Here is a 17,683-nt window from a genome sequence, read left to right as displayed (position 1 = left end):
TTTTGTGTGTTGGAGTGAAATTGTCCCATGCTAGTGTAGAAATAACAAAGGAAACAAATACTTTTAAACATTGCTGTGATGGGGCAGAAATGTAGCATTTCTATTTATAACTTGCACAGAATCCCACATAAAAATAGCTCCAACTAACAGATTTGCTCATATCTGGAATACAAAGTTGTTGCTGCCCATGACTTGAGGAATTCTAATAAGAACAAGGACGGCATTGGTAAATATTAAACGTCTGTCATCTTTTCTTTTATCTCAGTTTTCATGTGGGGAGAAAATGTGTTCATGGAAAAGTCCTGGCTTCTGTGTTAGACATTTTGTTATTTTCCTGGCTATTCATCTCTGTTTTTAATGAGAAGGATGCATTTGCATCCCTCAACCTCGCCCCATGAAGTGGACATCTATTACTGATGGTTGTAATTCTGTCAATGAAATATTTGTCAGGCTAATAGATTTAACATTTCACTCCTCTGAAGACTAGTTTTGTGTGATTGCTGTGACACAAAATTCTGAGACCCTCAGAAGTTAATGGAAACCATTCTTTCTTATTTTCAGCGAAGCTTTCTGGGCTATGCCAGTTTTAAAGTCGGAGATCTACTGAAGTCCAAGGAGCAAGTGCTGACCCTGAGCCTGAGGTGGGTCTCAATGCTGTTAAATTTAACAGCCTGTGATATTTATTGAAGGCTGGTTGGGTTTGAAAGTCACAATTCTTGCAGATGTTTGGATGTCAACTCTCAAACAGCTTACGTTCTGCTCTGCAACAAGTCACAGGGAAACAGCAATTATTCAGGTTCATATTCAAGTCTGTGTTTCACATGGTCAAAAGTTATCAGCTCTTGTAGGGAAAAAAAATGACATTATTAACAAACTAGTGGTGGCCAGAGAGTTAGGGGTGGCGAATGGACAAAAAGGTGAAGGAGATTAAGCAGTACAAACTACCAGTTATATAAGTCACAGGGATGTAATGTACAGCAGGGGAATATAGCCAATAATAATATAATAGCTTTGTATGGTGCATAATCTATAAAAATATCAAAGCACTGTATTGTACACCTGAAGCCAATATAATACTGTAAGCAACTATACTTCAATATAAAATAAAAAATAAAGTGATGAAACTTGAAATGAAACTTCAAAAAATAAGGTGATAAAATTCTTGAAAGTAAGAGAGTAAATAGAAATGATGGGCATGTTACTAAATAATATTTCTGTTACTTATCAAAATGTTACTTTTTAAATCAAGTGCGTTTCTAGGTTTGAAATATGTTTGTTAGAGGCAACTTGCAGATTTATGATAATAAAGGGTAGGCTGATTATTCTTTTTTAGTTTATTTTGCTGCTATACTATTAAATATAAACTGTAAGTTAAAAAAATAAAGTATAAGTTAAAACAGACTCATTGCAACAGACAGCAGATCAGAGATGCTTTTGAGTATGTGTACAATCTGTTTTGATACAGATGACACAACAATCTTTAGGAACTGCACTCTGTTTTCATACTAAGAAGAGTATTAAATAGATTAGTCATTTCTTTTTAACTTCATTATAAATTAGAAAAATAGTATGTTATTTTCTAACCATATAATAACTTTAAAGTTATGTATACATGGAGAACACTGCCTTACAATATTTATATAGTATAAATGAATATAAAAATTGTAGAGAACATTGTTTGTAAATCTTAAGATGCTCTTCTTTTGATGCAATGTAGAGACCATTGTCAGGGAACAGACAATGTGTCAAGTTTGTTTTCCCTCTGCCCAGCCCCTAAGGACCCATTATAACCAATTTATTTCAGTGTAGATGTCATGGTTTATGGTGGAATCTGTACTGCTGGCTGTCTCCTGTCTGACTTTTTCCTGATCCTTACAGTTTAGCATTTTGACTTAAGAGATGGTATAAAATAATTTAAAGTAACACATGTTCATGCAGAAAAATAAGTGTTGAAGGGTTCTACTGAGGCTGTCATCTTCTTTTTGGCTTCCTTTCGGCTGTAACATTTTTTGTTGTTGCATTTTATTTGGGACGGCATTTAAAAATCTTTATAGTTTTGTGGTGTTATTCCCAATAAAATTTTGCTGTGTTTATTTTCTGTTGGAAGTGTGTAAGTGCCAGCTAAAATGTCTATCTGCCACTGTCACTGGTATCCTAGAAGATACCTGTTACCCATCTAGCATGGCAGTTAGATTTGACCCAAGTGCCCCTGGATTCATGATATAAGATGTCAGACATTGAGCTTGCTGAGAACCACCAGCAGGTCACGTGTTTTCTATATAAGGTGCATGGTACTTTATTCCTCACCTTGCTGCTCACAGACTGCAGTGTTGATTGTATCATAACTGTCATTAACGTCCGCAGCCCTCTGCACAACATTTAGACACTGGCTTTGAAACAGATATCAGGGACCCAGAAATCCTTAGTGCAATGAAAATATGTGAACACACACAATTAGAGGAAGGATAGGAACAGAAAGAGCTAGTTTAGAGTACTACACTTAGAAGGAAAAAGGAATATAACAATTGCAGATTTAGAGGAAATCAAGACACATTTCCACTTTTGATTTGAATACTCCTGATTCTTATTTATTTGATTTTGATTGTCTAAAAGGAGACCAAATTTAGCAACAAAGCATTGCATTTTCTAGAAAAAATAATTTTTGAAAGCCAACTTTGAAATGGCGAGGTTAATATTTTTTTCCCTTTTTGCGCTTTGCCAAATTTGTAGATTTCTCCCCCTATGAACAAGACACATTATAGACTTATCATAACCTGCTGATTTCTGATGCTTCGTGTTTTTCCATCTGTTGTAATGTATCTTCTCTCCAATGACTTGGCAACCTCTGAGGTACTGAATCGGAAAAACGTTAGATCAGGGATGAGAAGCATTTTTTTGGTTATTAGTTTTGTTTTTACTATTCCTTTGCACTGACATTATCTGACTTTTATTCCTTTTACATTCGGGTCATAATTTTTAAAGAGTAGAATTCTCAGATTTCTGTAAAACAAATTCACAGAAATAAGGGTAAGGGCGTATTTGTCGGCACCATTCTTGGATCATGAGTCTGGTTTTGTTTGTGTTCACTGTCCCTTATTCTTATCAGGTAAGTCAGATTTCAAACTCTCAAACTAGTTTCATGGAATACCATAGTTTAATGTGGCCTGTCCTATGTGCTGTGAACTGGAATTTTTGAGTTTGAGTTGAATTTTTATTTTCCACAAAAAACTTAAAAGGGCAAGAAGTGTGTGTCTTATTTATAGACTTAGACTCAAATTGCGTGAAATATGGTACCGTGCATTTTTGAAATTGTAGGCTAAAATTTGTTTGCATGTATTGGGGAGAATGCCTCCGATATAGAAAGTGGTTCCTACTCATGTAACTCATTTTCATTTTAATGCATAGCCACTAAATTTCTGTCTAAGCGTTCGAGTATCCCAATCGGTGTCTTTATTTAGTATTAACCCTGGTACCTTTATATGACATCTGCTTTGTTTTTCTAGTTTACATTTGGTTGTTCCTGTCTACTCTTGACTTCCTTTAGATCTGAATCATACTTTCTGTTTCGTTTTCTAGCTCATTACTATCTATTCCTGACTTCCATGCTGTACTGTAAACAAGCTAAGGTTCTTGTATAGCGGATTACAATTGCAGACATGGAAGACACTGGTTAATATTACAATAATAGTAATACTAATGAGAAGAGAAGGAGGAGGAGGTGGAGGGGGAAGATACTATGAGACACTATGTGTTTTATGCTCTGATAAGTATGTTAGAGATGTTGTTTCATTGACCCTTATCAGCGTATGAGGTTATTCCTTTTGTCATTTTATAAACTAAGGAACTGAGGTGTAGAAAGCAGTTAAGTAATTTGCGCAAAGTTACAATGCTCTTAACATAAGAAAGCCAAGGCGTGAAGCCACACGTTTCTGACTACAAATCCTGTGTTCTTAATGACTCACTTTTTGTCCCCATTGACCAAGGGGAAAACCGAGATCTAGTTAAAACATGTCCTGTGTCACGTGACTTGGTAATGGCAGAACAAAGCAAGGACGGAGGTCCAGGACCACTCGTTCAAGGTGTCTTCCACATTGAGTTCACCACAGTGCCTGGATTTATAGCAAATGAAGACCTAATGAGTGTTAATGGCCATGGAGAACTCAGGAATATTAGCCATGATGGCAGAAAGTGAGAACCAGCCTGCTAGATAAAGGGGGAATGGAGACTAAGGGAAACCTGGGGAATCTATTCTCACCCCAGAACCATGGCCCTGAGCCTGGTTTACTGCCCAAGCACCTAACAATTATTTGTTCTACCAACCTGACCTGAGTCTCTTGGAATCATAACAAGCAGAAATTTAGAACATCATAATACTGTCTTATTTAATTACAGAATGGAGAAGCGTATCTTTCTCTGGCAATGGCGCTAGAGATCGGGGGAAAATTACGTTGCTCTTAAAGTAGTCAAACAATCGCAAAGGCAGAAAAAGAGGCAGGGATAAAAATTCTTTCTTAGGAAATCCTTCTCAGAAGAACTGAGACAGATAGAGGTGCTTTGACCTTGTCTGACCTTTGTTGCCTGTCTCCACACAGTTCGGGCTTCATTCAGTGACTGTTCATTCAACGAGCATTTATCGTGAATTTTTCATATGCTAACTATAGTAATAGGTTCTTTACCAAATTTTTAAAATAGTAACAGGGTTAACATCTTGCAGTGGATATTACTAATAACACTGTTAATGAAAAATCTTGTTATTTATTGATCATCTACTAGCATGCAAGGGATATGTTGGGTGCTTCTCCTGCACTATATCATTTAATCCCTGCAGCTTTATCATCCCAGTTTTATAGCAACTTGTCTAAGATTCCGCAGGTACTAACTGTACAAGTAGGATTAGAATTCAGTTGAGTCTGACTCCAGAGCTTCTTCTGCTTTTATTGTGCTGCCTGATAGGAAGCTAATGGTCTCATAGCATCTTTGCTTTCTTCTCCATTTTATATTCTATCTTTTGGAGAGTTTTAGGGGCCTCAGTTACTTTTTATTAATGTTTTAATCTTAAAATTCAATTTTATATGCCTGTGACATAGTAGAGAGGTTCAATAATTATTTGTTGAGATTTTGATTCATGATGATGACTTATATTTTTATGGATGCTAAATATGAACCTGGTACCATTTATTTCCGAGTGGAATCCACCTAAATTAGTGAATATAATGCAGTCTAAGCTTTAGAGTATATCTGAGACAAGTAACTTTCAGAGTAATAGTGAGTGAGAGATTGTGATCTGCTTGAAAGGCTGAAAACCTTACTTAGAATTCACATTTATTTCAGTATAGGTCACATTGCCTTGCCACAGAAACATTCAGCTCATCTTAGCAACTGCTCTGTTGTTTCTTTTGTAACCTTCCACATGTAATCCCCCCCGAATTAAGCAAGCATTTATTATAATTTTATCATAGTGGATGTGACCAAATTTTCTTGAATGCAGATGTATAAGAATTTATCTATAAAAAGAGAATTTATGTTTCCTTTTTGTTTATTACTTCTGCCACATTTACAGTAGTGCTGTCGTGAAATGTACAGCATAAGACTCCGATGATCCTAGACAGACATATGATGTTATGTTTTATAATATACAGATGTATGGGAGGGGCTCTGAAAGAAACAAACGATGAATTTCTACTGTTTTTAAATTTTTCCTATTTTATGTAACATTTTATACGTGTACATATTCATGCAAATGCCTAATGGAGTGTATGGATAGGTATTTCTGTACATTTGTATTCGTTTACAATTATTTTGCTTTCTCCCAAACTTGATTATTTATTTTCCATTATTGTCAAATGTGTGTGTTTAGAGAAGGTAAGATCCAAACTATGGAGTCTTAAGTTTTGTTTGATTTTGTTTTTTGGCGTTTTGCTTAATTTAACCTCCTTACACACACACACACACACACACACACACACACACACATACACACACAGAGGCACAAACACGCACTTCCATTTTATTTGTAAAAACAGAAGAACGACAAAAAAAAAAAAAAATTCCTGCATATTTTTAACTGAATCTCCCAAAGGCATGTTCTTAATTTAAGAGCTGGGAGCAATATTAAGGAGAGGTTCCTTAGGCTCTGACACACAGTTTTCTACACCAGCATACTCAGAGCGATAAAAAAAATGCAATTGTCACTAACATTTCGCAGGTTGGGAGCCAAGGCCCGTTCTGCAGGCCATAGGGCAGTGGGTCAGAATGTTTGTTCCTGGAATGCTCGAGTGCATGTGAATCCCCACGGTAACCTGAGACCGAACTTGGCCGTAGATTGACAATACAGTTTTAACTGATAAATTTATTTTTCATTTGAAATGGAATTAAACTTTGTTTTTTCGTTTCCTACCATAACTCTTTTCCTGCACGCAAATAATGCTTACTTTAAGCACTAGATACTGTCTTTAAAATTGTATGTGTGACGACAACGTATTTTCTTATATTTACTTGGACTTCAGAGATGCTTTTAAAAAATCACATCCAAGCATCTTGAATATGTTTTGAATATGTTTTATTCTCCTTTAAAAGTCGCTTCCAGTTAGTTTTTCTAGGTATCAGAAAGTAGGATTACAGCAGAAGGTTCTGCTGGTTCCACCACACTAAGTTTTATACACGTCTAAAACATTTTCTATATTACATAAGGGCGGTAGACATTGACTGGTGGCCAAAAAGCCTGCTTTAAGAGAAAATAGCATATCAGTGATTAATTATAAAACAGAATAGTATTAAACTTTATTAAATGCATTCGTGGAAAAGTTCGAGGATAAGGATGTCATGTAAAAGCTAACTTGATGCTTTTGCCTAGAATTTTCTAAAAATGCCCATCCTAACCGCTGAAAGCAATGAAAAAGAACACTGCATTCTTTTCCTTTGGGAGTGAACAGCAAGAAAACATGCACGTCAGTAGCAAATGCACGCTCATGCTTGATCCAGATGCACACATATGGGGAAAGCCTCGAATCTCTGGAATGCTCTATTCACCGTGCTTTTGGCATAATTCAAAACGAAGACAGGAAGCTCCTCCAGGACAGCTTCTCTGATACTGACACTGACTCGGACCTCATAGACACATAGGAAGAGGTAACTAACACTATTTGAGGTTTATGATGGATTAAGTGTTTCAAATGTCTTACCTTACTGAATCTTCTAATACCCTTGCCTGGAAGGTGATATTATTCTTGTTTTATAAGCTAACTGCGGAGTAGCAGTATAGCTTTCTAAGGTCACACAGCTGGGACAGGATGGAAATTAGAAGAGAAGAAGGGTTCTTAGAGAATATATATTTTGTTTAGAATTTTAGGATTAAATAAGTTTACAGACCAGAAGAGATCTTGACACTTTAGCTTCTTCTTGGACCCCTTTAGTGACCTGGAAATCAAACTTAGGAGGCCATACGTCTTTCCCATTTTCCGACAGGTCAGTGTTAGAAAAGTGTTCCTATTTTATCCCAGACTTTATCTTCTTGCCACATTCCCAGCTCTCCTTCATAGTGTTAAGTAGAATAAGTCTCATACCTTTTCTCTATGATCGCATTTGAAAGCAGCTTTTTTGCCCAACTTTAAATCTTCTCTCCTTTTTTACTCAGCAAGGAATGTAATGTAGAAAGAGCACCAGACTTTCCTACCAGATTCGGGTTCAAGTCCCAGCTGTGTCACCCCAGGCATGTTGTCTATTCTCTAACATCTGTTAGTGGAAATAGTAATGACCTCCCTCCCAGGGTGATTCTGGGCAATTAATAAATGCAGTGAAGTTCCATGCATTAGAGAAAAACACTCTATAAAGATTGCTTCTTGCATTAAACTTACTAATTCCTTCACCCATCACTTAATGTTTTTCTTAGTTTGCTTAGTTTGTTGTAGGTCTTTCTTAAAATGTGACATCCACAGTTCTCTAAATTGGGCAATGGCAGAGAGGTTGATTTAACCTTTGATCTGGACATAACATTTTTATTATCTGAGGAACGGATGCCTCCTTGAAACCCAAGTTCTGGCTTTAATCACACTGACACCAGATTTGGCTTCTTATAAAATGGCAGATACCAGCAAGAGACATAGGGAAAGTATTTGTTTGGTTGAAACAGGCTGCATTCTGATACAGTTGGGAAAAATCTCAAATTTGCTTTGACTTGAAATTTTAGCAATATAGCATTGAAATCAGGACAGATATTCATAAAAGTGACACAGTGTCAATTGCTTTTAGGGTTTACAGATACATGTTATTGCCGAATCTTTAATAAACTGTCTACAGAAATAAATTCAAGTGATGTTTCTCAGGACTGGTCTGGGAAAAGGAAGGGAAACATCAAAAGCAGAAGTAGGGCGATTTGCTTCTAAAACTGATTCTGTTCTTATATATAACTGTGTCATTGTCATTTAGGAAGAAGACTGTCTAAAATTATCAAAAGGCTGTAACATGAGCCACTTTGTAATAACTACTAAAGTGACATTAATTTATTATAAAATCAGAGAATGCAAAGTATACAAATATCATGGGCTTAGGACAGTAGAGAAATAAAAAGTGTATGGGATTTAGAGACATGCCTGAGCCCAAATCCTGGCTTTTTTATTATCCAGCAGGATGATTGATTACTCTGAGACTCAGTTTTCTTATCTGTGAAAAGGGGATGACAGTGGTGCCCATCTCACAGCCTCAGCTCACATGAATTACTAACGTGAAATGTTTATAGCAGTTCCTGACACATAGTAAGTGCTCAATAAATGTTGGCTGTATTTTTTTTTCCTTTTATTGATTAGCTTCTCTAGCCTTAGGTGTTTTGATGTTGTTTTTGTTGTTCCCAGGTTAGAATTAGACAAATGATACCCAACCCATCTGAAACAGTACCTGATGCAAAGCGTGTGACCATCATGCTCGTCACCTATTTTAAAAATTATCATCCTCATCAGTATTATTATTCCCCATTTCATCCAACTAGACTGTCTTTCATTTATAATTTAAATGGCTCTACAGTGGTATAGTCTGCATTTTTCTTTATGTTCCTAATCCATTTTCATGGGGCGGGAGGTATGACCATGGAAACCGATTAGCACTTCCTTAGTTTGCATTATTCAAAATTTGTCAGACTGCAAATTAGAGTTTTCAGTCACTGAAGAGACAACGCGTACTTAGAGTACACTTCAGTAGCTCCTCAATTTGTAGAGAAAAGCCTGAGCTCTTCCCTCTTTTAAAATGCAGATCACATAAAATTAATATCCGTACACAGACCTACCTGCTTAAGAAGTTTGAGAGCTAATTTAGCTTTGAAGATAATTGCAGGAATGATTAGGCCTGCAAGGAATTATATTTGACCTGAAAATTTTGTAAAGGATTTGCCCATATTTACCAAAGTCGCTTTCATCATTATCACCCTGTATTTCTGCTGCTCTGGACACATTTATATCAGCTTTTTCCGAAGAATGTTATTTGGAACACTGGTATCCCTTCAGTTATTAGTATGTGTTCTTCGAGTGAAGTCGTTTATGTGCAGTAAGTTTGAAAATGTTATATCCAAAAAAGTGAAGAGGGTGACCTTACTGTAGGATTTCTCAGAGCCTTCATTAAGTCCTCAAGTCCTTCTAGGACTCTCAGAGGCAATGTCGCCTACAGCTTTTCCCTAACTAATTTGAACCCAAGAAGCTTTCTTTTTGGAAAGCTTTCTTTAACAGCTTATCAGACAGACACTGTGTTCCAAGAAAAGCAGCTGCATAGCTGAGAAAGTGCTGATTTTGAACAATGTAAACAACCAAGTATTTTCCAGAGAAATATATGAGACACTCTCTATATGTATTCATCCACTTTTCCCCACCATGAGCATTTTCTTGAACAGACACCTCTGCAGGCAGGCCTGTGGTCTTCATCCAAATGAACCCTCATCCTATACACACACCCTGCACCTGTGCACATTCTGCCCCTATCCGCATGCAATTACCCAGCCCTGTTTCTCCCACCCCCCGTTCTCTGTCCACAGGCATTGCCAACCCTGTGGCATTTTACACCCATGCCATGGACTATATAGACACCCATTTGTGAGATTTGTACAGAATATGTGGAAAGGGGAAAGGAGTGACAAAATACATGCTTTCTTTTTTATAGTCGTTGACAGATTCTTTTTAAGCTTGCATAAGTGGACACACACTTATTTTCACAATCACTTAATATTAGAACCACCCTGAACTGAATTTAGGTCTTCTCCTGAAGGCTCTGCCCTTTGGTGCTTGTCCTTTCTTGGTTAAATTCAGAACCATTAGGTGCCCTAACTATAGCCCAAGTTAGAAATCACAGCATCCATTTCCAACTCATCTTTTCTACAGCTCTCATCTGATCTCATCTAAAGCTCTTTTTCTGATTTAAATGTATATGTCTTCCTGTCCCTGGACCCAAATGAACATGAACCTGAAAATAAGCGTGCAAAAACCTCAGCCAGGAGATACAAGATAGTAAGTCTGCTTTCTCAGCTTCATCTGCAACCACACACGTAACCCTTGACATTGATCGTCACTTCCTTTGTCACTTATAGCGGCTTATGTGCACATAACACTTTCTAAAGGTGGAGTCAGAGTCTCTGTAGTTCTTTGGAAACCCCTCTTCTCAGGGTTTTGAGCTCAGTGTCAACCTCAACCAGCAAGGGAGCAATGTCCGTAGGTGTAGATGGTGCACCTAAGATTCTTCCCCACACTGACGTCCTATTATTTTCCCTCCATCTTTTGTTATCCGTTGCCTGGGATGGTCTCACCCGTCTGAAGTTCCTAGTATTCTCCATACTTATTAGGAACTGAGAGGCGATAGTCTCCAGGCATGCCAGTGAAAAGGGCTGGTCACTATCCCCTACCCAGGCTCCTCAATTTCCTAAGACCAAATTGACCATTTTCCTATCATCAAGCTTTTGAAGAAGCAGGTCAGAACTCATTATTCCTGCTCCAGCTACCACAGGCTTAATGTTCACTGGAAGGTCACTATTCTTAACTGTGTTCCTAGTGAGGTTTGGCTTTGCTTTTTCATTTACACGTTGTCAGTTCTACTTAATATATATGAGTGAGCTGTGTTGGAGGTACCGTCCTTGAGGAACTGTAGAAAGTTACCTGCCCCTTAACAATGTATTCCCCTAATAGCATGCTCTAGCCTAGGATTTTCCACCCTAATCCATTAAGTGAAATTCACTGATGTCTGTTGTTCTGTGGTATAGCATGGTGCCTCATAGTAAAAGTGTGGTTGAATGAAATTGTTTGCAATAAGACTTCAGGAAGATAAAGAACTGAGTCAGGAAAAGGAAGACAAGTGCAATTTTATAATGGAAGATAGGAAAACTAGAAAATATACAAAGTCATATCATGAAAGATTTTAAGAAGGCAGAAGAGAAGGCAAAGATAAAAAGTTGTAGAATAAGATGGAGAAGAGAACAGACACATTTATTTTGCTTTACTTAATTAATTTTAATACCAATATAACCACATTGTTTTTCTCAGTGCTGTGCTACAATAGGGGCTGGTTGCTTCTAGTAATGGGCTCAGCCTATTGGTGACCCTTTGGGTCCCTTGATCAATGTACTCAAGCTTATTAGAGTTTGACAGAAAATGTTAGGTAATTAAAGATTAGTCTTTATACATTGTGTGGCACTGATGAATTTATTACATTATGGGACAGTTTACCATCTTACAGGGAAAATAGATTTAAAAATCAATTGAAATCATTGAATGCAGGTTTAATTAGACTTGATCTAAGTGCTACTTGGCATATATTACATTATGACAAGCAGATGAAATGACCAGTTGTGCTTGTAGATACATGCTGTATGTTGCTTCTTTCTGATGTTCACACATGTAAATTGGAAAGTAAACACATTCCTTTAGAACTTAATATAAAAATTGATTGCTAAAAACAAATTTAGGTTGCCATAATAAACTTGGTCTAATCCTTAGCCATCCATCTAAGACCAGAGCAGAAAACTTGAATTTTATTTTATTTTAATCTTCCCCACCATCGATGCCGTCTCTAGAATTCAAAGCAGGTTTAAGGTTCAGTCCTAAACTTAGAAATGGTGTCTAGTGGGGATTATTTTTCTCTTATCTAGAATCAAATTGAGGATTTTCCAGGGACCTACACAGTAAGTAGGAAAGAGAGACTCTTAACAGTTTTGAGGTTTGCTTGTTTGTTGGGCAGACTACAAACTAACAATAAATTTCTTGGCTACGGAGACTTACTTCTAGTACTGGTAAATGTGAATTGCTTCTCTGACCAAGTGATATGCCTTTCAAGTACTTTAAGGATTGGCCTGTGATTGTAACACTGGCGGAAGTTCGAGTTCCATTACTGTCACCAGGAGGTAACTACTTTCCTTAAATTTCTTCATCTGACTACTAATGATAATAATGACACTGAGATGAGCTTAAATTATGAATTCATAAGGCAGATTTTAAGAATCTCTTTATACTTTAGTAGGAAAAATTATTGTCTCCCTCTTTCTTTCATGCTCTCTCTTCTTCCCTTGAACCCCCACTAGTTCTGGAAACAAATACTATGCTAATTTTTAAAGTTTGAGGTTTTAAGAGTGTTACAGACTGAATATTTGTATCCCCCAAATGTATCTGTTGAGGCCCTAAACTCCACTGTGATGTTATTTGAAGATGGGGACTTTGGGAAGTAATTGGAGTTAGACGAGGTCATGAGAGTGGGGCCCTCATGATGGGATTAGTGCCCTTATAAGAAGAGCCACCAGAGAGCTTGCTCTCTCCTTGCCATCTGAGGACACAGGGAGAAGACAGCCATCTGCAAGTCAGGAGGAGGTTTCTCACCAGAATCTGACCTTGCTGGCACCCTGATCATGGGCTTCTAACCTCTAGATCTGTGAGAAATTAAGTTTCTGTTGTTTAAGCCACCCAGACTATGGTATTTTATAACAGCCTGAGCAAAGAGTTATTAGATTCTGATAGAGTTCTTTGATCACACTTTAAAATCATATTCCTCTTACATTGACTGTGTTTTCTTATTGTTAGCAGTAAGAATTAAATTATAAAAGTTACCACCATTGCTGTATATCTGTGACGAGCCACAGATATGCATCTCTGCTTCACGGGATGGAGTTAAAGTTGTCAAGAATAAGGCCTACTTCAAAAGATGCCAAGTGAACTTTAGAAGAAGGCGAGAGGGTAAAACCAATTGGTATGCTTGGAAATGCTTACACATTTTACACAATTTACACATTTGAGTGTAAATACAGTACACTCAAATATGGGTGATAGTTCATGTAACCAGCAGAGAGATCATTTGTCAGATTGCTTATGCCTGTGTTGAAGAGGCTATGATAGTCGGTGCAGCTTACACTCATGAACTTACAAAATATAGTATGAAGGTACTTTGTATTTGGATTCAGTTCACACCTGAACTACCACTGGAAATAAAGTTTTTGGGGCCCTGAAAAGAGCTGTGGAAAGAAGCTTTTCCATCCCTCACAGAACCAAACGATTCCCTGGTTATGGTTCAGAAAACAAGGAATTCAAGGCATAAGTACTTTGGAAGAACATCAGGGATCAAAACATTGCAGATTATATATGGAAGGAGATGGTGACGCTTACAGGAAAAAATTTACTCAGCACAAAAAGAAGGTAACTCCAGACACCGAAGAGATGTGCAAGAAAGTTCATGCTGCTGTATGAGAGAATCCAATCTATGAGAAGACACCTAAGAAAAAAGTTAAAAAGAAGAGGTGGAACTATCCCAAAATGTCTCTTGCTCAGAAGATCAGGTAGCTCAGAAAGCAAGTTTCCTCCAAGCTTTAGAGTGGGCTAGTGAGGGTTGAACCAAAACACCGCATTCCTATGAAGATTTTTCAGATAAGGACAATCAACTTATTGACGAAGAAGCTAAAAATAAATACATTGAAAAGTTACCACAATTTCATCTTTTGGTTTTCAGAAATAAATTAAAAAAAAAATCAGGTGTGGATTTCTGGTTTCTACTGTTCTTTGACAAATATCAGCACTGCTGTTGACCTGTGAGCCTTTCACTTGACCTGTCTGGGCTTCAGTTTCTACAGAATGAATTGGCTGATACTTAACCTTACTTTCTGTTCTAAGCACTCTCTGATTTTATTCAATCCTAATATTGAGATCTGAGGAATTTATCGTAGAATAAAAGAGAAAATATCTGCATCCAAGGTTATTGAAAGCTGGTGACATTTTTATTTGGTATACAATCTTCAATTCAGTTCTCAAATACTTACAAAAGGATATATAGCAAGCACTCCTGAACTGAAAATTTTAATCCCGTGACTTTTAATTTTTACTGTCTTTCTCCTTCCCGTTAGCACATCAGCCTGCCAAATACCAAAATCCGTTTGTTTTCTTATATGGATTTTTTTTTCTTTTTTTTTTTTTTGTGGTATGCGGGCCTCTCACTGTTGTGGCCTCTCCCGTTGCAGAACACAGGCTCTGGACGCGCAGGCTCAGCGTCCATGGCTCACGGGCCCAGCCGCTGTGCGGCATGTGGGATCTTCCCGGACCGGGGCACAAACCCATGTCCCCTGTATTGGCAGGCGGACTCTCAACCACTGCGCCACCAGGGAAGCCCTATATGGATTTTTTTTAATGATGCAATAAAGACCTTTAATTACTAATAGATATATTTTCTTCTTACAATGGAATCTTAATGTTTTAAAAGGGAGATATTCAGAGAACAAATAATTGCTTTCTCATGTACTTTATGCAAAGCTGGTATAGGACATTTGATTTATTCCTGCTGATCTTCAGAATCTATTTAACGTGAATAAAAGCAGTACACTGTTTCCATATAGCAGGTGTCTTGAACTTTGCGTTAATTACTTTTCTTCCTTTTAACAAAAAAAAAAGATCTGTAGAAATCTTTATTGTTCTATCTAGACTCCTTTAACAGTGAATCAGTCACATTTTGACCTCGAAAATAATTACCAGATGATTTAGTAATGCGTTATTAAGACTGTTAGCAGAACAAGTTAAAATCTGAAAATGGGAAATTTCAGGTCTTCAGAGTATTTTTAAATTACTGCTGCCCTGTCTGCCTGGCATATTTTGCCTAGCTAAACTGAGTTTCCTTATTGTAGCAATAACTATGACTCATTTTCCGGTGATTGGTGACCACGCAGGAACCCTGGATTCCTAGGTCATCTTTCATCCACATGGCCGCCCATCATTTTACCTGTTTGTCTACTCCCTCCTGTGGCCCTGGTGCCTTCTACTCCCTGACTCTATTCTGATCCTTGAGCTTCCTCCTCAACCCCATCCCCTATCCTCAGTCATTTCTCTTTGTTTAACTGGAAGGTGGCTGTCTCCCCTGCAGCCCTGTCAAGTGGTTACTCTTCATACCTACTATGGGATGAACAAGAAAACGGGAACCTTCATCATACAGCCACAAGGAAATAAATTCCACTAACAACCTGAATGAGCTAGGAAGTAGATTCTCCCCTAGAGTTTCCACGTGGGAGTGTGGCTCAGCCTACATCTTGGCTTCAGTCCTATGAGACCCTGAGTAGAGGACCTGGCCTGCCTTCTGATCTGTAGAAACTGTGAGATAGTAAATGGGTGGTATTGTAAGTTACTGGGTTTGTGGTCCTTCATTATGCAGCAATATAAAATTAATACATGGCTCTCTGGCTTAGTCTTCTAGTCCTCTCTCCCCACCTATCCAGCTTTAGCCACAATGGGGTCTTTGCTCTTCCTTGAATGTGGGGACCGTGTTCCTCTGCAAGACCTTTGGACCATCTGCTTCTTCTGCCTGAAAAGACCTCCCCCTAAGAAAGATATATGGCTCACTTTTTTACCTCCTTTAGGTATTTGTTCAAATGGCTTCATATTAGAGAAGCCTTTCCTAATGCATATACATACATATGTAGTCATTATATATATATGTAGACTATAAAGTAGAAGCCCCACCCAGCACTCACCTACCTTGCTTAAGTTTTCTCCGTGGAACTTATCGTATCTGTATCATTTTTTTGTTTACCATGAGAATTCAAGCTCCATGAGGACAGGGATTTTTGTGGTGTTCTCTGTTGTATTCTGGTACATGGAGCAGTGCTTCCAACATGGTAGGTGCTTAATACATGTTTGTAAGTGAATTCACATTTTCTGTTATTTTGACCTTATTATATTTCTATGGAAATTAATAATTTTGGAGACTCTTTTTTTCATTAAAAATGTTGTCATATTAAAGGAGAAGGAAGAAAAAATATTGGAAAAACCACAAGATTTTATAACTTAATACCTGCAGAATTTAAAACAAATCTAAATGCAATTCAGCAGAAAAATAGAGGCACTTAATAACTGTTTGGTTTCAGAGTACATGCCTCACTGTACAATTTAAAGCTTAGTGAATTTCTTATCACACAGGTTTGAAATACATTATACTCTAAGGTTATGTTCATACACTGGATAACTTTGATTTTTCTTTAACTTTGATCTTTTAATGCTAGCTTAAAAAAAATCCCTTTGCATTATTTCCTACTATTAAGAAATTTACATAAAACCGAACGGCACAAAAAATCCAGCAAAAATATAAATAATTCAAAACTTCAATAGTAAATATAGACCCATCACTAGTATTTGATACTAATTATTTAATAATTAAATCCGCTAATCCTCCATGCCTGTTATCTTTAGTAGAATGTTTTCATAGTGGCCTAGAATATTTTGATTTATTTTTTGACATTTGCAAACTATTCTTGTAAAGGGTTTCTACTGCCGGAGCATGTCCATTTTTAGTAAGAAATAAATTTTTGCTTAGCTGTCTATCAAGACTGTTTATACTTGGTCTTAAAAATGTCCATATTTTTTGCTTTTAAAAATGTCAGCATTAAGTCGGGTTTCCCCAGCCATTTATGTATAACCTCCTATAATTCCTTTCTTGCTACTATCCTTTTCCAATGGTCTCTGCTTAATATATATAGTGCTCTTTTCCTTTCAACATTTTTCTTTCTCTTAAAATTCAAACAATAAAATAGAATAGAATAAATTAACAAAAAGCCTTAGCAATAGTTTCTCTTGTAGGTCTAAACATGAGTCAGTTCAGACATGGGTGGCTAGTTGTTTTATCCCATGAATGAGTCATGGGCTTGGGAAATTCATTGCACCTCCTGCAAGAGCATTTTTCTCTCCAGTCTCTGATGAAATACCCTCCCTGCCTTGTTCAGGTGGAACATGTTCCTCTCACATATGGCATTTCTATGTCAGCAGATACTTTGAAAGCATAAAGCGTGGGATAAATTGACACTTTGACTCTACCATTACAAATCAATGTTGCCAACAGTTAGAAGGTTCTGTTCACATGGAAGGTAATAACCTTTCAGTCATTTGGTTTTGTATTTCCAGATTAAATAGCTAATAGTTTGTTATCCATTCATTATCATCGAAAATGTCTATATCTTTTCTCATTTATTCTGTTTTGGAAATTACATTCAGTAAACATTGACTTTTTATTGCTGTGCAGTTCTGTGAATTTTAACACATGTATAGATTCTTGTAACCACCACTGCAGTCAGGATACAGATCTCTTCCATCTCCACAGAGAAACTCCCACCCGCTGCCCCTTTGATGAATGCCTCCACCCACACCAACCTCTGACATCCATGATGTGAGTTCTCCATCACCATAGAGAAATGCTTTTTGAAAAAGTC

The 17,683-nt window shown here is 37.2% G+C and overlaps 1 protein-coding gene across 5 annotated transcripts in view; it reads left to right on the top strand.

Moving 5' to 3' along the window:
- Positions 1–17,683, top strand: part of INPP4B (inositol polyphosphate-4-phosphatase type II B) — a 728,360-nt gene that overhangs the window by 478,513 nt on the left and 232,164 nt on the right. For 2 of the 5 annotated variants that reach the window (XM_060147684.1, XM_060147683.1), the window contains one exon: positions 562–641. In XM_060147684.1, coding sequence (XP_060003667.1) covers positions 562–641 — 80 coding nt within the window. Of the gene's footprint in view, positions 1–169; positions 240–318; positions 420–561; positions 642–17,683 lie in introns of those variants that run through there. The other 3 variants (XM_060147686.1, XM_060147688.1, XM_060147685.1) reach the window with 3 other exon arrangements.

The sequence above is a fragment of the Lagenorhynchus albirostris genome, chromosome 4, assembly GCF_949774975.1.
Source record: "Lagenorhynchus albirostris chromosome 4, mLagAlb1.1, whole genome shotgun sequence".
Lineage (NCBI taxonomy): Eukaryota > Metazoa > Chordata > Mammalia > Artiodactyla > Delphinidae > Lagenorhynchus > Lagenorhynchus albirostris.
Note: the sequence above shows the minus strand (reverse complement) of the source record. Positions and strands in the feature narration are given on the sequence as shown.